Raw genomic sequence first — 16641 nt, 5'->3', positions numbered from 1 at the left:
TGTATTTAGAAACTTATAGCCCAACAAACCTTTTATAAAGGGAGCATGAATAAAAAGCTTATCTAAAAACTGTTTCTTTTACTAATTTATAATTTTATAAAATTCTCTTTCAGTCAAAGGGACTTTGACTTTTAGATTAACCATTTAAGTGATTTTAAAGGTAAAGGTACATATTTTGATTATAAATTATACAGTATATGAATATATGTAGTTCCTTACTATCTATCTATATATAATTAATTATAGCAGACGATTATATAGTCTTACATGATTTCTACTCTGTTCGTGTGTTTTTAACTCTTTTATTAAATCTTATGTGTTTGATTTAAATTAATTTCTCTTGCAAGCTCTTACACTGCAAGTTTTTATGGTAATTGCAAAGAGGCCATGGATGATGGTTGAGCCACTAAGCTCAAAGAGGCTGGGGATGATGGTTTTTACTCTACAGGCTATTACTCTGCAAGTTTTTATGGTAAGCACAAAGAGGTCATGGATGATGGTTGAGTCACTAAGCTCAGAGTCTGGGGATGCTGGTTAAGCCACAGCTCAGAGGCTGGGGATGATGGTTTTCACTCTGCAGGCTCTTACACTGCAGGTTTCAACACTAAGCTTAAAGAGCAGCAAAACCCACTGAGTTCAAAGGGGCTGGGGATGATGGTTGGACCACTAAGGTCAAAGAGGCTGGGGATTATGGTTTTTACTCTTATTCTGCAAGTTTTTATGGCAAGCACAAAGAGGCCATGGATGATGGTTGAGTCACTAAGCTCAGAGTCTGGGGATGCTGGTTCAGCTACAAAGCTCAAAGATGCTGGGGATGATGGTTTTCACTCTGCAAACTCTTACACTGCACGTTTTAATGCTAAGATCAAAGAGCAGGAAATCCCACTGAGTTCAAAGAGGCTGAGGATGATGGTTTTTACTTGGCAGGCTCTCACCTTGCAAGCTTTTATGCTACACTGAAATAGACTGGGGATGATGGTTGAACCACTAAACCGAGAGGCTGGGAACGTGGCTGTTACCATACAAGCTCTTATACTGCAATCTTTTACGCTAAGCTCAAAGAGTCTGGGGATGATGGGTTTTACTCTCCAGGTTCTTAGGCTACAAGCTTTTATGCTAAGCTCAAAGAGGCAGACGATGGTGGGCTTTTACTGTTTTCTCACTGCTCTTTCACTGCAAGATTTTACGCTAAGCCTAAGAGAGTGTGAGAGCCTGCAGAGTAAAACCCATCATCCCCAGCAGCATTCTTTTCCTAGGAGGCATGTCTGGGCTGGGCACAATGTGGCCTTTGTGCGCAGAAGCAGGAAGTTAAAAGAGGAGAAACCATCGTGTCTGAAACCTAGGGGAGTTTGCAACAAAACTGCAACTTTGTAACAACATCTGAACATGTTTTCCATTCCTTTCATCCTGTTTCCTTCCTGCAGATTTCCTAATGCATGCAGACCAAGCAGGGGAAGGAATGCCATCCAGCCAGACAAAGTGATGTGAGATGATATGCAATCCCCATTTATTCACCCCCCCCCCCCAGTCCTATGAGATTTATAGAGGCTGCCTGGGAGTGGGGCTGTTCTTCTTTTGAAAGGCATAATAGCATGGACCAGAAATGGGATTCTGGATCTGGACTAACTTCTGCTTTTCTTGGTCTCTCCTGAGAACGCCCAGGATGTGGGGCTTTGCATTGATCTGGGGTCTCATGGTGGAAGTGGCTTTGGGGGCTTTCCTTATACAGGTGAATGTCTCACAGACAGAAAGACCATTAAAACACTTCTGGAAAAGCACTGGATACTGGTAAGGAAGGGATGAGGGGGGTGGATGAAGCCTCATTGATCATAATCAATCAGTAGCTTATTTTCTGCTGCTCCAGAGGGGTCCATCTACACTAGAAATAACTCAGTTTGATACCACTTTACCTGCCAAGGCTCCATGCTACAAGATCCTGGGGTGTGTAGTTCTGCTCTCTGTGTGCATTTGTATTGTAGAATTAATGCTATTTGGCACCACTTTACCTGCCCTGACTCCATGCTACAGGATGTTGGGATGTATAGTTTTGTGAGGCACCCGCACTCTTTTAGTGGTGCATCAACATTGTAGAAATAATGCAATTTGATACCACTTTGCCTGCTCTGGCTCCATCTTACAGGATCCTGGGATGTGTAGTTCTGCTCTCTGGGTGCATCTGCACTGTAGAAATAATGCTGTTTGACACCACTTTAACTGCCCTGGCTCCATGCTTCAGAATCCTGGGATATGTAGTTTTGCGAGGCACCCACACTCTTTGAGTGGTGCATCAGCACTGTAGAAATAATGCCATTTGATACCACTTTAACTGCCCTGGCTCCATCATACAGAATCTTGGGATTTGTAGTTTTGAAGGTGACTTACCACTGGCCTGAGAATCAAATGTAGACATGCTTATTGGCTCTGAGATGTCCCACTGATTTCATGAAACTTATCTACAGGCAGATATTCATAGGAGCAGGGAATGACGGGGTTATTCACACTGTGAAAATCATCCAGGATGAATCCGGGTTAAATCTCAGTCCATGCACATCTCAAATGCACCCAATTTAAGTTGAGGTGGGGGGGGGGAGCTGGCCCCAAACCCACTTAATCTGGTATAATCAATATTGGGTTTTCCCCTGAGTTTTTAAAAAACATTGACATCGTCGGTAGTGTGAATAACTGATGTGAATAAGCCCAAATAGATCCAGGATAAAACGCTAAATACCAAAAAGGGAGGGGGCTCCCAATACATTCACATTATCTACTCCATCTTTATTTGAATGCTTGCACATGTGAGCAACCAAACTCGTAGAGAAGCGCATCAGTGTGGATCGAAGCAGTTCTGTAGTGTGAATAACAAACCTGGAATGTGATTTGCATAGTTGCACTAAAGAAAAAATGTGTGAATGACCCTGATATCTCTTAAATATCCACAACAATGTGTGACACCTATGGGAGCCATGGGGACCCAATAATAAACTGATCCATTAGGGAAAATGAAGCACAGCTATATGGAGTAGCACTTCCCAAGCTATCTGATGTAGGGATCAAGAATTACTTTTCCAGTGTCTTGGGTACCATATTTGTACTCATTGACTACAATTTTTCTTTCTTGTAAAGTTGTCAGGTGCCAGTAACTAATGGCACCCCTCTCTTGACCACCACTTTTAGTAACGCTGATACAGAGTACATGTCTCTATGTTCACTTAGTTAATAACCTTGCATATTGATGTGTCAGCGGCCTGGGCAGTATTCATGTGTGAGTAATGGTCACAAGGAAAGATTGTATATAGCATAATGCTTACTTTACAACAAGCAGAACTGGCATAATGCCATGACTTGGGTTGTAAATACAAAATAAGTACAGTCAGCTCTCCATATCCATGGAATCTTTATCCATAGATTCCACCATCCATGGCTTGAAATACACACACACACGTGTGTGTGTGTGTGTGTGTGTGTGTGTGTGTGTGTGTGTATTCCAAAAGCAAACCTTGATTTTACCATTTTATGTAAGGGACACCATTTTACTGTGATCACTGTTTTTAATTGGACTTGAGCATCCATAAATTTTGATATCCACAGTGAGTCCTGGAACCAAACCCCAGCCAGATACCAAGAGCCCATTGTATTAGTAAACCCCACTGAAAATATTGGGACTTACTTTTGAGGCATCTTGCCTTGCACTGCACTGTTACAGAATGAGCTGTGAAAAGCATGTCGATATCTCACCCCATAACTTTGTAAGGGTGCATCTGCACTGCAGAAATAATCCAGTCTGACACCACTTTAAGTGTCATGGCTCAGTGCTATGGAATGCTGGGAATTGTAGTTCTTGAGACATTTAGCCTTCTCTGTCAGAAAGCTCTGGTGCCACAACAATTCACAGAATTTCATAGCATTGAGCCATGGTTGTTAAAGTGGTGTGAAACTGGATTATTTCTGCAGTGTGGGTACAGCCTAAGTGACTTTAGGCTAGATGCTTTCTCTTATCTGCTGTTTGGAGATAATACTGGTGACCTGTCAAATAGTGGGGTTATAAAGATAGTTGGAATTGTTATAGGGGAAGAATTTAAACTATTAAAAGTACTATATCAATGTTGTTTTCCCTCATCTTTTCAGTCCTCCTCTACCACACAGCAGAGCAGATCTGTTCGATCTCAGTAAAGACCAGACAATAAATCTGGCTTACATTTCTTCTGTACCACACAACGGCATTGAACAAATTAGAATCCACTGGCTTCTGGAACTTGTTCAAGTTGGGTAAGTCATGATTGTCTATCCAATATTTTGTGATTTCTTTCTATTTTCTCTTGTCTGGTTGACCTGAAAGCCCTATGTATGAGCTACACCACTCACATCTATTCTTGCAAACTATCTGGATATGTAGACTGTTTAAAAAACTATATGGAAGTCTTGCTATTTGTTCTTTGGGAAAAGAGTTAAAGTATGTGGAAATTTTAAAAAAAGGTTAACTTTAATCTTGCAAATAATTCCACAAAAATTGTCTGCTTCCTTGCATGCTCTAGGAATAGAAGTCTTTTTTTTAACATCCCCCCTCCCAAAAAAACCTACTTTGGTTCCCATGTATGTTTATCAGTGTAAAGATAGGTAATGGTAGGCCAATTTTCTTGAAGTATTCCTTGGTTACTCATGGCCCCATACAGACAGGCCAAAATAAAGCCACTTCGGGTCACTTTGGAGGTATGCTGTTTAAATGATGCATACATACTAAGAGTCCGGAAGCCGCACCAAAGCCACGATCCAGTCCACAAACAGATGAGGGATGTGAACTTCAAGTCTGTGAAAATGGAGGGGCGACTGTACTTGAATGTGCAGATGAAAATATACACGTTAATTAAACAGAACCGTCCTTTATAACTGGGTTAATAATTTAGAATGATACTCCCCTTCGTAAGATATGAAGGCCATTTTTTATTTTTCATTTTTATATCCTACTTCATGACTTATAGCCCTTAAGGCGTTTTAGAAGATTGTCTCATACAAACAATTTACAACAATAACACACAGTATTATTGAAACCAGCTCAAAACTGTAACAACTCACTTTTCAAAAGGACAATTCTCTGGACAAGGATGAATTTGATTATATGGGGAAGGTACTCAGAAAAATCAGACTTCTTTCCATTGTTAATTGTTACCAAATCCATGTGACAGTATAGCTCCACTTTCACATCTAGTCAAATTTTGTAGTCAAAAACTAAAGACAGTTGAATTCAGTAATGCTGATTACACTTTGATCAATCATTACTTAATATTACTTAATTGAAATATTTCAATTGGTTATAGAAAATGGAATTCTCCTTTTAGAATGTTAAACAGAGAACTGAAAAATACAAAATCCTATAGCATTGTTATTTATTTAGAGTCTTTATAACCAGCTAATCATCCTAAAAGGCTCCCATAACAACTTACAATTTGTTAAATTGATATTTCTCTTTGACAATATATGATATTGGTAGGAGTTGGTGTTACTTCATATTCTGGGATTTGTTTTTTTTTTTTTTGTTTGTTTTTTGGTGTTTCTAGCATTGGTGTTGCCTTATGTAAATGCTTTTGCTTGTTAAAATATCCACCACAACACATTCTGTACACAGCAAACAGGCATCTCTGGAAACAGGTCAAGATAGCACTGTTCTCTCAAAAATTGTAATTTCAAAAATGGAGTACTGTATCTGAACAGAAGGTTATACCTTCCTGCTCCCTTCCTGGATTCTTGAGCACTATAGTCCATGTTTATTTGTAAGTTTGAATTTGCCCTGCATGGATGAGGCTAAGAAATGTTAGACAGAAGTGCCAGTACCTAATTGGTGGTATCTGTGCTCAGTTACAAAGATGTTCAGTGATAATGGAGAAAACAATAAGGAGACAAGCTCCATGGGCTTTGAGATGGCCAGCTGTTTATTTGGTTCTTTAAAAATCTGTTGATTATAATAAAAATATTAAAAATACAGGATTATAAAAAATAATCAATGGTCCTGTGCTTAGGAGAGTGTTCTCAACTCCAGTGATTTCTGCTGAAGGGTTTGTATATTCCTAATATGAAAAAAACAATTTATTCCTGTGGGATTTTGAGTTATAGTTATCTTAGTGTTGTCTTTTAAACACCTGTATATGTATTTGTGTTTGTTTCTAGTTCCTGAAAAAGACTTTTCCTTATTAATGCTGAAACACTCTGGGCTTTTTAAAAGAACCAAATCAACAGTTAACCATCTCAAAGCACAGGGAGCTTGTCTTCTTGATGTTTTCTGCTTTTAACGTACTTTTCAGTACTTTCTTTTCTACATTGATAATGGAGTCAAACCCACTTGAAACCTAAGTACAGCTAAGATACTGTTAGAAGACTAAAAAGACTAAGGCCCGTATGGGCCTGAAAATACGGACTGGGTCCGCATTAGGGTTAGAAAGGGGCGTCACTTCCTGACGCCCCTAACCCTAGTACAGACCCAGTCCGTACAAAATGGCGGTGGTCGTTCCACATGGCCGCCGCCATTATGATGTCACGACCGCGCCGCCTCCAAATGAGGCGGCGCAGACGTGACATTTTTGCGCCGCGCGAGGGTGCCTAGAGTGCCCTTTCCGCGGTGCAAGAAGGAGCTCCGAAATGGAGCTCCTTCTGGGGTTTGCGTCGCTGGGCGCAGCCTTTACATGGCTGCGCCCAGCAACGCAGAGGAGAAAGGGGCCAAGTGGTCCCTTTCTCCTCCTCCCCACCGTCGCCGGGTGTCCTTGGGGCTTGAAGCCCCAAGGACACCCCTTTCCAGGCCGCGGGGAAGTGGCCTTTTGCCGCTTCCCCGTGGCCTGAAAAGCGGCGGATTGGGGCCTTGGAGGCTGTCGGTCTGGCAGCTGAGGCCCTGATACAGCGGGGAAAGGGGTGGGTGCAGGCCGCCCCAAACAGGCGGTCTGTAACCCGCCTAAGTGTTAAGGAAAACAGACATATCCCTCAGTGTGCAAATTCAGGTGTTGGTGCCTCTCCCCCAAAATAAAGAATGAAACAATCAGGTCTCTATTGCCTTGTTTTTGTTTTTATTTTGAAATGAAAGAGAGCCAGGTAGGGATTATCATTGAGGTCTGCCAGGTCATGCACCAGGAGACTGATATGGGTGGATGTGCAGTGGATGAAACAAGAGCCAAAATAAAACATATATTTGAAATCTAACAATGTTCCATTAGGTAAACATGTTTTGAAAAATCTGGACCTTTCTAGCTTTTACATTTGAAACCTGCACTGATGACTTTAAAACAACACAAAAATGAAACTTCAATTATTTGTAAGGCAATTATGTTAAACCTCAAATTCCAAAAAACTTTATAATACAAATGTACATTTTGAATGTAGAAATTATATTTGAGGGGAATTCCATGTGAGGACTAATGGCAGCTTGACGTTCCTGCATATGCTTTGCGACAGGAGCCACATGCACACTAACTAAGGCCAAGTACATACAGCCAAGAAGTGGCATCCAGGTGGCGTTTCTAGGGTTAGGAACCGTGTACCAACTGCACAGTTGCTAACCTTAGCACATCACGTTGTCATCGGAATGGCAGCTTCCTGTCCATACGGGGGCCGCCATCGTGACATAAGTGACGCAGAGCAGATGGATGTCGCTGTGCATCACTTACATCATGAGTGCACCAATGGCACACTCATGACGCCTGTGCAGTGTCCAAAGAAGAACCTGGTTTTTCCAGGTTCTTTTTGGGACAGAGGAATGCTGCACAGTTTGGATGCTGCGGCATCCCTCCGGAGGAAAACCGGTCGCCTCCAGCCCACCCTTTCAGGGCGGTTTGTTTCACGCCGTGAGTGTGATACAGACCTCCCAAAAAGGGAGGCCTGCCAGCGTCTGTTTCTCCTCTGCAGGGAAGCCGTAGCCGCCAAACCGTGCGGCTTCCTAGCAGAGGAAAAAGAACCCGCAGGGCGGATGTGCACTCATGACATCACAGACGCGGCATGACATGCAGACGCTATGCATACATCACTTCACAATGGTGGTGCCCGTTATACACGGGGCACTGCCATTGTTATGGCTCCACACCGTACTAGGGTTAGGGCCCATGCAGTTGCCAAGCGGTCCCTTAAACTTAGTACGGCACCAGCACGGCGTATTAGCGCCATGTGTACCACACCTTCAATTATCAAATTGAGGCTGTTGTACTTTGGCCACATCATGAAAAGGCATGACTCATTAGAAAAGGCAATAAGGCTAGGAAAGGTAGAAGAAAGAGAGGAGGACTACACTCCAGATGGATAGACACAATCAGGAAGGTCATGGGCCTGAATCTATAAGACCTAAGCAAAACTTAGTTCAAGGTTCAAAGAATTTAAAGAATTACTAAAGCAATTAGTTGAGGTTGCAAAACAAAGTGATTATAAAGTAGAAATTTTGGAAATTGAATTTATAAATAAGGGGATGGAAAAAGATTTGGATAATTTGGCATTGTTAATAGATTCTGGTTTGTTGGCAGGCTGTGTGTTAATGGAAAACAAGAATATAGTAAGCAGGTCAGGATGAGTGGGTGAATGGAATTGCTTTTAAAACTGAGAAGAAAGTTGATTATTATATGATTAAGATGAATGTGTTTTGTATGTTGCAAAAAAATAAAAATGTTAAGATATAGAGTGGAATTGAGAAAGACACATTAGGATAGGAGAAACTAAATTTGTTACTGGTGGTCAGGGTTTCTGTGATGAAAAATAATATTTTACCCAGAATGATGTTTCAGTATCAGACAATACCTGCTTTAAAAACTGATGTATTACTTAAGCAAGTGCAAGGGGATGTGTTCTGTTCAAGCTTGTAAGACAGAGGGGAAAGCTAAGAGCTAACTACAAAGTGAAGAACAAGTTAAAGAATGTATGGTAAAATGAATTAATTTTTTTGACCCTAATGGAGAGCTGGATTAATGGGAAAATATGTGCTCAAAGGGATTGAGATTTGTATTATTTCATGATTTTAAAGAGGATTTTTGATAAAATTAATTTCTAGAAAATGATGTACAAGGTTGTTACAAGGTGTTAAATAAATTGCTTAGAATCAGTAAAGGGATTTGAGATGTAGGATTTCAGAAAATAATATTAAATAAAATGGAAACATTCCACTTTTGGAATGATGGATGTACATTTGAAAAGAACCATGGAAGATTAATTTAATATATGATTACAGCAGCAAGATCGTTATATGTGAAAAGTTGGAAAAATTCAATACTGCCCTCTATGGAGGAATGGCTGTGGAAGCTGATCAAATTAGTAGAAGTGGACAAATTGTCTGATCTGATTAGAGCATTGTTGTTAGTGGCGTATTTTTTTAACATCTGAAACTTCCCATGGACTTTTTATGAATAAAAACAAAATGAATTGGTAATTTCGGGGTTTGATGATTAGAAATAACAAGTTACTGACGGAAAAGAATCACTATAATTTTTAGATAGAGAGGTATAAATAACTATAGGCTTATATAACCTGAAAGGAAGATCAGAAGTCGTTTTTTAATTTTCTTTTTCTTTTTTTCTTGTAATTTTTTCTTTTTCTGTAATTTTTAATGTACTTTAAAAATTCCTAATACAAATGTTGTAAAGAGGAAAAAAAGAATATGTTTAAGGTTTCATCTTCTTTTAATTTGTTTTAGATGTAGATGAAAAGCACATCTCCACAATGACGCTTACAGCGTTTTGCTTAAGATCATGCTCTGAGATCTTCATATTCCAAAGAGAAGATTACTCACCTACACATACTCAGGAACAGGATGGTAGTACTGTATATCCATTGAACAAAAGGCACTGAATTTTGTACATTGCCATATCGATAGTCACCATTTTGAAAGAAAATATAAAGCTTCCTCATGATATGCCTCTAATGATACTTCGGTGGGAAGGCAGTGTCCTGCTCTCCTAGCAGACACTGCAAAATAGTGAACTGCTTGAGATTCTGTGTTCTTTAGATCCTGTTTCTTGTCTAGCATAGAAGGGAATAATGTGCCACATCAGGCTTTATGACTGGCCAAGTGAGATATATATTAGACAGAGCTTGGAGTTTTGTCTTTGCATGATCAACAAAGCAGTGATTTTTTTCTAGCTGCCTTTCAGACTTATCTCATATCTCCAGGCAGACCCTGGAAAAGTTACTTATTTGGACTGTGGCTTTCCAAACCTCCAGCTAGCATGATGTCTTTAGCTCTGCTGGCTAGGATTTTTGAACACTACACTCTAAAAAGTAACTTTTCCAATTTTTGCCGGTATCTTATATGATCTTGGTGACCCTGGCTTGGAGACAACACATCCCAGTTTTGAATTTGGGTACAATTTGATGGCCTCAATCTGGCCTTGCCTTGAGACTTTTCAGTAATTTGAATGAGGCAGAGAGAACACACATCTACAGACTGACAGAAGTCCACAAATTTTGGATGCTCCTGGTAGCACCCATGCATCTCCTTCTTCCAGGCTCTGGAGATGGGTAAGCAGGGATTGCCCGTGACTTCTCACTGAGCTTGGGAGGAAGATACAAGAAGGAAGACTACTCACTGTTCCTGGTACCCTTAAAAGCCCACCGTGGCACTAAGCAAAAGATAACAAAGGATTAAAGTGAGTCCTCCAGAATAAAAGACCTGCTCATCACTTACAAGTTGGTGGACACTTTGGAAACTCCTTCTGATTGTTTTATAAAATTTATATTTTTGAAGAGGTCATTAAAAGCTACATGGAACACTAGTTAAAGCCTCTTATAGTTCCTAAATCAATAGCAAGAACAGGGCTGAGGAATCTGTGGCCCTCCAGGTGTTGAGGTCCTACACCCATGGCACCTCCTCAGGGGTCATGCTGTTAAGACCTGAATGAAAATGAAGTCCAAGAGTATCTTGGGGGGCACATGCTTCCTATCCCTGAGTGAAACATGTAGCTTAGATACCAGATCCACTAGGAATTCTGTTGTCATTTCATTAGCATTTCATTAGTTTATGCAGAGACGTAGCCGGGGGGGGGGGTCTTTGGGGCCCGGCCCCCCCCCCCTCCCCTAGAAAAATGGAGGGTGTGTGCTGCTGCGCCCCCGGACACCACCACCATTATAATGGGGGCCCTCCGTCTGGCCCCCCCCCCCCCCCTTCCTAAAATCCTGGCTACGTCACTGGTTTATGGGATGGACAGTTTACAGATGCAGTGAAGAGTTACTCTGAGATTGAACTCCCAAAACAAAGCTTCCCCATCTTCATTTGGGAACATGGTTACAAGGGGAAATGAACCAGACTCGGAACACTTTCTTTCTGTGTGTCTACTTCAACTGAATTTGTACTTATGAGGTGATAGTTGGGGGTGGAATTGGGTAGAGGATGCAATACAATGGTTCAGCAGTGATATGAAGCCCCTCACACACTTACAAAAAGAGCCTGCAAAAGAGGATTGGGAGAAGCAGGAGACAAGCAGCTGTTTGGAGCTTTTGATTTGAGTTAAAGGGCCATAATACTACTAAGAAGAGCAGTGCCTAAGACAAACCTATCATGGAGTTTTCTTGGCAGATTTCTTCAGATGGGGTTTGCCATTGCCATCCTCTGAGGCTAAGAGAGTGTGACTTGCCCAAGGACATCCAGTGGTTTTCATGGTTTAGCAGGAATTTGAATCCTGGTCTCCAGAGTTATAGTCCTGTTGTAGTCCAACACTCAAATCACTATCACGTTCCTACAAAGAGGTAATAGAGTTCAAACTGTACCATGTGCCTTGTTTCTTTATCTTAAATGTGTGGGATTAGGCTGCAGTGTGTAGTGGTTTAGGCTGCAGTGTGTAGTGGTTTGAGCATTGAACTACAACTTTGGAGATCAGGGTTCAATTTCCCGCTCAGCCATGGAAACCCACTGGTTACCTTGAGCGAATTACCCAGTCCCAGCCCCGGAAAACCCCATGATAGTTTGGCTTTGTAGCTGCCATAAGTTGGAAACAACAACACTCAGTAATGAGGACAAAGGCACTTTGCACATGCTTAGAGGCATCTTCAAATTATAACTATACCTACTTCAGAGTTCATTCCTTGCATTCAAAACAAAGTGTGAAGTAGGACTTGCTGTTAATGAAGACCTTATTACTGATGTAATATTATCTTTCTGTGAGTCTGTTTGCATTGAAATGATTTCTCTAGAATTTTAGATAGCTGAACAGTAGAAAATATTGGCGAAATGAAGTCTCTTTCTTCCCAGTATTGGTCAAAATTGAATTATTAGTCCCATCTAGAGTAGACTCACTAAATCAAGAAGAACTTGCTAAATCATCACTTTCATAAATTCCATTGATTCTGTGGGTCTGTTCTAATTGGGATTAACACTATAATTAAGTCATAGTATTTTTAGAAGTTCTCAGTAGGGTGGGACATAATCTATTAAACTAGATCTACGTGCTTCTTCTTTTTTACAGAGTAAAATCCTTGCTTCACTCCTAGTATGCATACAAAGGCCTACTGTTTTACTGTGCTTCAGTTGTGCTAGTTGGAATACATTGCATCGGTAAAACCAAGGGAACTAATGTGGTAATAATTCAGTTAGCTCCTTTTATTCTATGGGTGCACACCACAGCAGGGTGAGCATTGTTTGGATTTTTGTCTCTGCCATCTAAATGCCTGGGCATTTAGCTGAGCTTGAAGAGGCACTTAATAAAATGTACATTTCAAAAGAATATTTTCTATAAGGTTCTGAAGCTAACAGAGGGTAGTCATAATAAGCAAGTGAAGCTATTTACTTCAGTTGATAGGAGAGCCAGCACGGTATAGTGGTTTGAGAATTGGACTATGACTCAAGACTAGTGTTCAAATCCCTGCTCAGCCACAGAAACCTACTACAGTGGGCCCTTGTTATACGCTGGGGTTTGGTTCCAAGATCCCCCATGTATAACAAAATCCGTGTATGCTCAAGTCCCATTAAGTATAATGACATAGCAAAATGGTGTCCCTAATAAAAAGTGGAACATCAAGGTAAATTTATACTTTTTTGGAACATTTTCAAACCGTGTATGCTTGAATCCGTGTATAAAAAATCCGTGTATAAGAAGGGCTGACTGTAGTTGACATTGGGCAAATCACACTTTCTCGGCCTCAGAGGAAGGCAAGGGCAAACTACCTCTGAAAAAATTCTGCCAAGAAAATCCTATGCTAAGGTAGCTTTAGGGTTACCATGAGTTGAGAATAATTTGTTGAGGGTTTTTCAGGCTATGTGGCCATGTTCTAGAAGAGTTTATTCCTGATGTTTTGCCAGCATCTGTGGCTGGCATCTTCAGAGGGTGCTCAACAATGGCTCCTTTTTATCCTGGAGAGAAGTGACCAGTGGGGTCCCACAGGGTTCTGTCCTGGGCCCAGTGCAATTTCAACACCTTTATCAATGACTTGGATGACAGAATTGGGGGCACTTATCAAATTTACAGATGACACCAGATTAGGAGGAGTAGCAAACACCCCAGAGGACTGGATCAAAATCCAAAATTACCTGAATAGACTAGAAAGCTGGGCCAAAGCTAACAAAATGAAATTCAACACAGAGAAATGTAAGGTACTGCACTTAGGGTGGAAAAATGAAATACACAGGTATAGGATGGGGGGGGGGGGCACCTGGCTGAATGAAACTACATGTGAAAGGGATCTGGGAGTCTAAGTAGACCACAAATTGAACATGAGTGAACAGCGTGATGCAGCAGCTAAAAAGGCCAATACGATTTTAGGCTGCATCAATAGAAGTATAATGCCACTCTATTCTGCTTTGGTCAGGCCCCACCTGGAATACTGTGTCCAGTTCTGGGCACCACAATTCAAAAAGGATGTTGAGAAACTGGAGTGTGTCCAAAGGAGGGTGACTAAAATGGTGAAGGGTCTGGAAACCATGACCTATGAGGAATGACTTAGGGAGCTGGGGATGTTTAGACTGGAAAAGAGAAGGCTAATAGCCTTGTTTAAATATTTGAAGGGATGTCATATTGAGGAGGGAGCAAGCTTGTTTTCTGCTGCTCCAGAGAACAGGACCCGGAACAATGGATGCAAGCTACAGGAAAAGAGATTCCACCTCAACATTAGGAGGAACTTCCTGACAGTAAGGGCTGTTAGACAGTGGAACACACTCCCTTGGAGTATAGTGGAGTCTCCTTCCCTAGAGGTCTTTGATTGAGAGTTCCTGCATGGCAGGGGGGGTTGGACTAGATGGCCCTTGTGGTCTCTCCCAACTCTACGATTCTATGATTCTATGGCTACATAGCCCGAAAAACCCTAAAAAAACTATGGATTCTGGCCATGAAAGCCTTCGACTTCACAAGTTGGGAATAACTTGAAGACACAGAATAACGACAACCCTTTATCTATAAAGCCTGACCGTTTTGACAAGATCTCTCAGGAGCTGATTGTCCTCAAAACAGAAGCAGGGAACAGACTTACAAGTGGACCTTTTAAACACAATTGCTTACATGAATGATATCTTGAAGAAGAGAAAAATCCAAGGACCCAGGCCCTGATTTTTTTTAAAGGCACCTGATATTCATTTTATCAATTCAAAAGAGAACAGGAACAACATAGCCTGCATCCGATATAACCTGAAAGAATAATGTAGCAGCAGAATAATGAGTTGTGGTGAATTAACAAATTAAAATCTACATTCTGATTTGAATTTGTTTGTGCAAACTGTACACAGAATAAACAACAGTTTCCTAGAGTTTGGAATTACCAGGAAACTGGGATTTGTTCAAAAATGAAGAGAGAAGCTTTTAGTCCCTGTACTCTGCATGCAAAAAAGGGTGGAGGAGAGGAACAAGGAGGACACTAGCCTCAGGCATGTCATGGCACATTTTTATAACATTCAGCAGTGGTATCATATTATATCTAAACTGAATCCATGTGTACTGTACAATTCACCTGACCTAGATTTTAAGATTAAAATTTCTCATGTTATATTTATACTACTGTGTATCTATAAAAAGTTTTTTTAAGGAATGAGGTCCCATGTTATCTATTGGGTTTCAAGTAGGTTCCCAAATCTTGAGTATTTTAAAAAAATGTCAGCATAAATTCATTGAATGCAAAATCCCCAAAACTGCCAGTTATTGAGGATACAATGTGAGACCTTGGGCTACACAGCTGAGTCATCGGCAGTAGTCTTCCTCTCCCTTACAAATTGGACAGCACTGTGTATGCTGTGAAACACCAGTTCATGCATGTCTTTGCTTGCATTGGCTGAGTAGCCCCCTCTTTCCAGAGAAGCTGTCACGCAAGAATTGCAGCAAGCCAGAAGAACCGTGACTTTCAGTTCTGCATGGTCTTTGAATGTTTCTTTTAATGCACTTACACCTGCCGTGTCCAAAAATGGAATGGAAGAGCAGTCAATGATGACAGCCTGAATGTCTCTGTGTTTAGCAACCAAGGATAAAGCAGTATCTCCTTGTCCAAGTCCCCTCTCCATGCTTGGTTGCCCTTTCTTCTTGGCCTTTTTCCTCCTGGCCATTTCCATGGCAGGGTCCAGCCCTGTCTTCTTGTGGAGGCACTTGAGGAAAAAATCTTTATTTGCATAATAAAGAGGTGCTTCAAACCGGAAGATTTTGACATCTGGAACAGGCAGAAGGTTTTTGTACTCCTCGTCGTCTTCATAGAAGACAGTGTTCCCAATTTGTCCTAGTAAGGCAGCATGGGGGCGCTGTGTGCGGCCAATAATGCACAGGACAGAAAATGCAACCCCAACCAGAAGTCCCATTTCAGTGCTGATCAAGGCAGATGAGAGCATGGTAACGCACCACACCAGCGCATCCACTTTGTCTAGGCGGTAGCGTTGGGGAATGTCTTTGAATTTCCGTAGGGCTCCTCGGAGGCTCACAATGATGATGCATGCCAGCACGCATTTCTGCAAGCTGAAAAAGAGAGGGGCAAAGAAAAGCAGCACCAGCAGCACCACAATTGCACTCACGAGGCTGGACACCTGGGTTTGGCACCCCGTTGATGCTTTGACCAGGCTCTTTGCCAGAGCTGCGCTGGTGGCAAAGCAGTGGAAGAAAGCTGGAATGATGTTACAAAAGCCAATGGCAAACATTTCCTGATTGGCCTTGACAGTGTAGGCGTACTTCTTGGCAAACATTTCTGAGAGTGAAACTGTGAAAGCAAAGCCAACAATGGCAAGAGGGAGTGCATCGACGGCAACTCTCTGCATGAGGCTCAAGCTAGGCACCTGTGGAGGAATAAATCCAGTGGGGATTTCACCTGAGACACTGGAACCGTACCTTTCCTTTAGCTGCCCATAATGGGAAACCAGTGTAGCCATCACAATCACTACCAGTTCTGTGGGAAGAGGAACCTTGAGTTTGTGCTTATATCTGTCTCCAAGTTCCTTGGAAGTGACCAACACAGCGATGCAGATCATGCTTGTGATCACATCACAGAGATTAGTTTGAGAAATGTTGCGGAAAACGTTAACCCAGGTGGTGATTAATACACCATATCCCTGGGCCCGAGGAATTTTTATTCCAACAAGATACTTAACCTGAGCTGTTAAAATGGCTACAGAAGCACCAGTTGCAAAGCCATCTAGTACTGGCTCTGAAAGATACATTGACACAAAGCCCAGATGGAAGATTCCCATTAGAACCTGCAAGAAAAATAAGAACAAGTGGGAAGGGGAAACACAATACT

General features: G+C 41.5%; 2 protein-coding genes across 3 annotated transcripts in view; one reads left to right on the top strand and one right to left on the bottom strand.

Annotated features, from left to right (window-relative positions):
• The first annotated feature begins 1557 nt into the window (after positions 1-1557).
• IDUA (alpha-L-iduronidase) overlaps positions 1558-16641 on the top strand; it is a 68555-nt gene continuing 53471 nt past the window's right edge. For both annotated transcript variants that reach the window (XR_006102400.1, XM_042454118.1), the window contains exons 1-2: positions 1558-1788; positions 4126-4266. Coding sequence is in view for 1 of the 2 variants with exons in the window: in XM_042454118.1 (XP_042310052.1) it covers positions 1604-1788; positions 4126-4266 (326 nt within the window). In the remaining variant the exon portion in view is untranslated. The remainder of the gene's footprint in view (positions 1789-4125; positions 4267-16641) is intronic.
• The window catches only part of SLC26A1 (solute carrier family 26 member 1), a 29361-nt gene continuing 27633 nt past the window's right edge, over positions 14914-16641 (bottom strand). Inside the window, exon 4 of the mRNA XM_042454117.1 lies at positions 14914-16597. Coding sequence (XP_042310051.1) covers positions 15095-16597 — 1503 coding nt within the window. The 3' untranslated portion in view covers positions 14914-15094. The remainder of the gene's footprint in view (positions 16598-16641) is intronic.

The sequence above is a fragment of the Sceloporus undulatus genome, chromosome 2 (assembly GCF_019175285.1).
Source record: "Sceloporus undulatus isolate JIND9_A2432 ecotype Alabama chromosome 2, SceUnd_v1.1, whole genome shotgun sequence".
Classification (NCBI taxonomy): domain Eukaryota; kingdom Metazoa; phylum Chordata; class Lepidosauria; order Squamata; family Phrynosomatidae; genus Sceloporus; species Sceloporus undulatus.
Note: the sequence above shows the minus strand (reverse complement) of the source record. Positions and strands in the feature narration are given on the sequence as shown.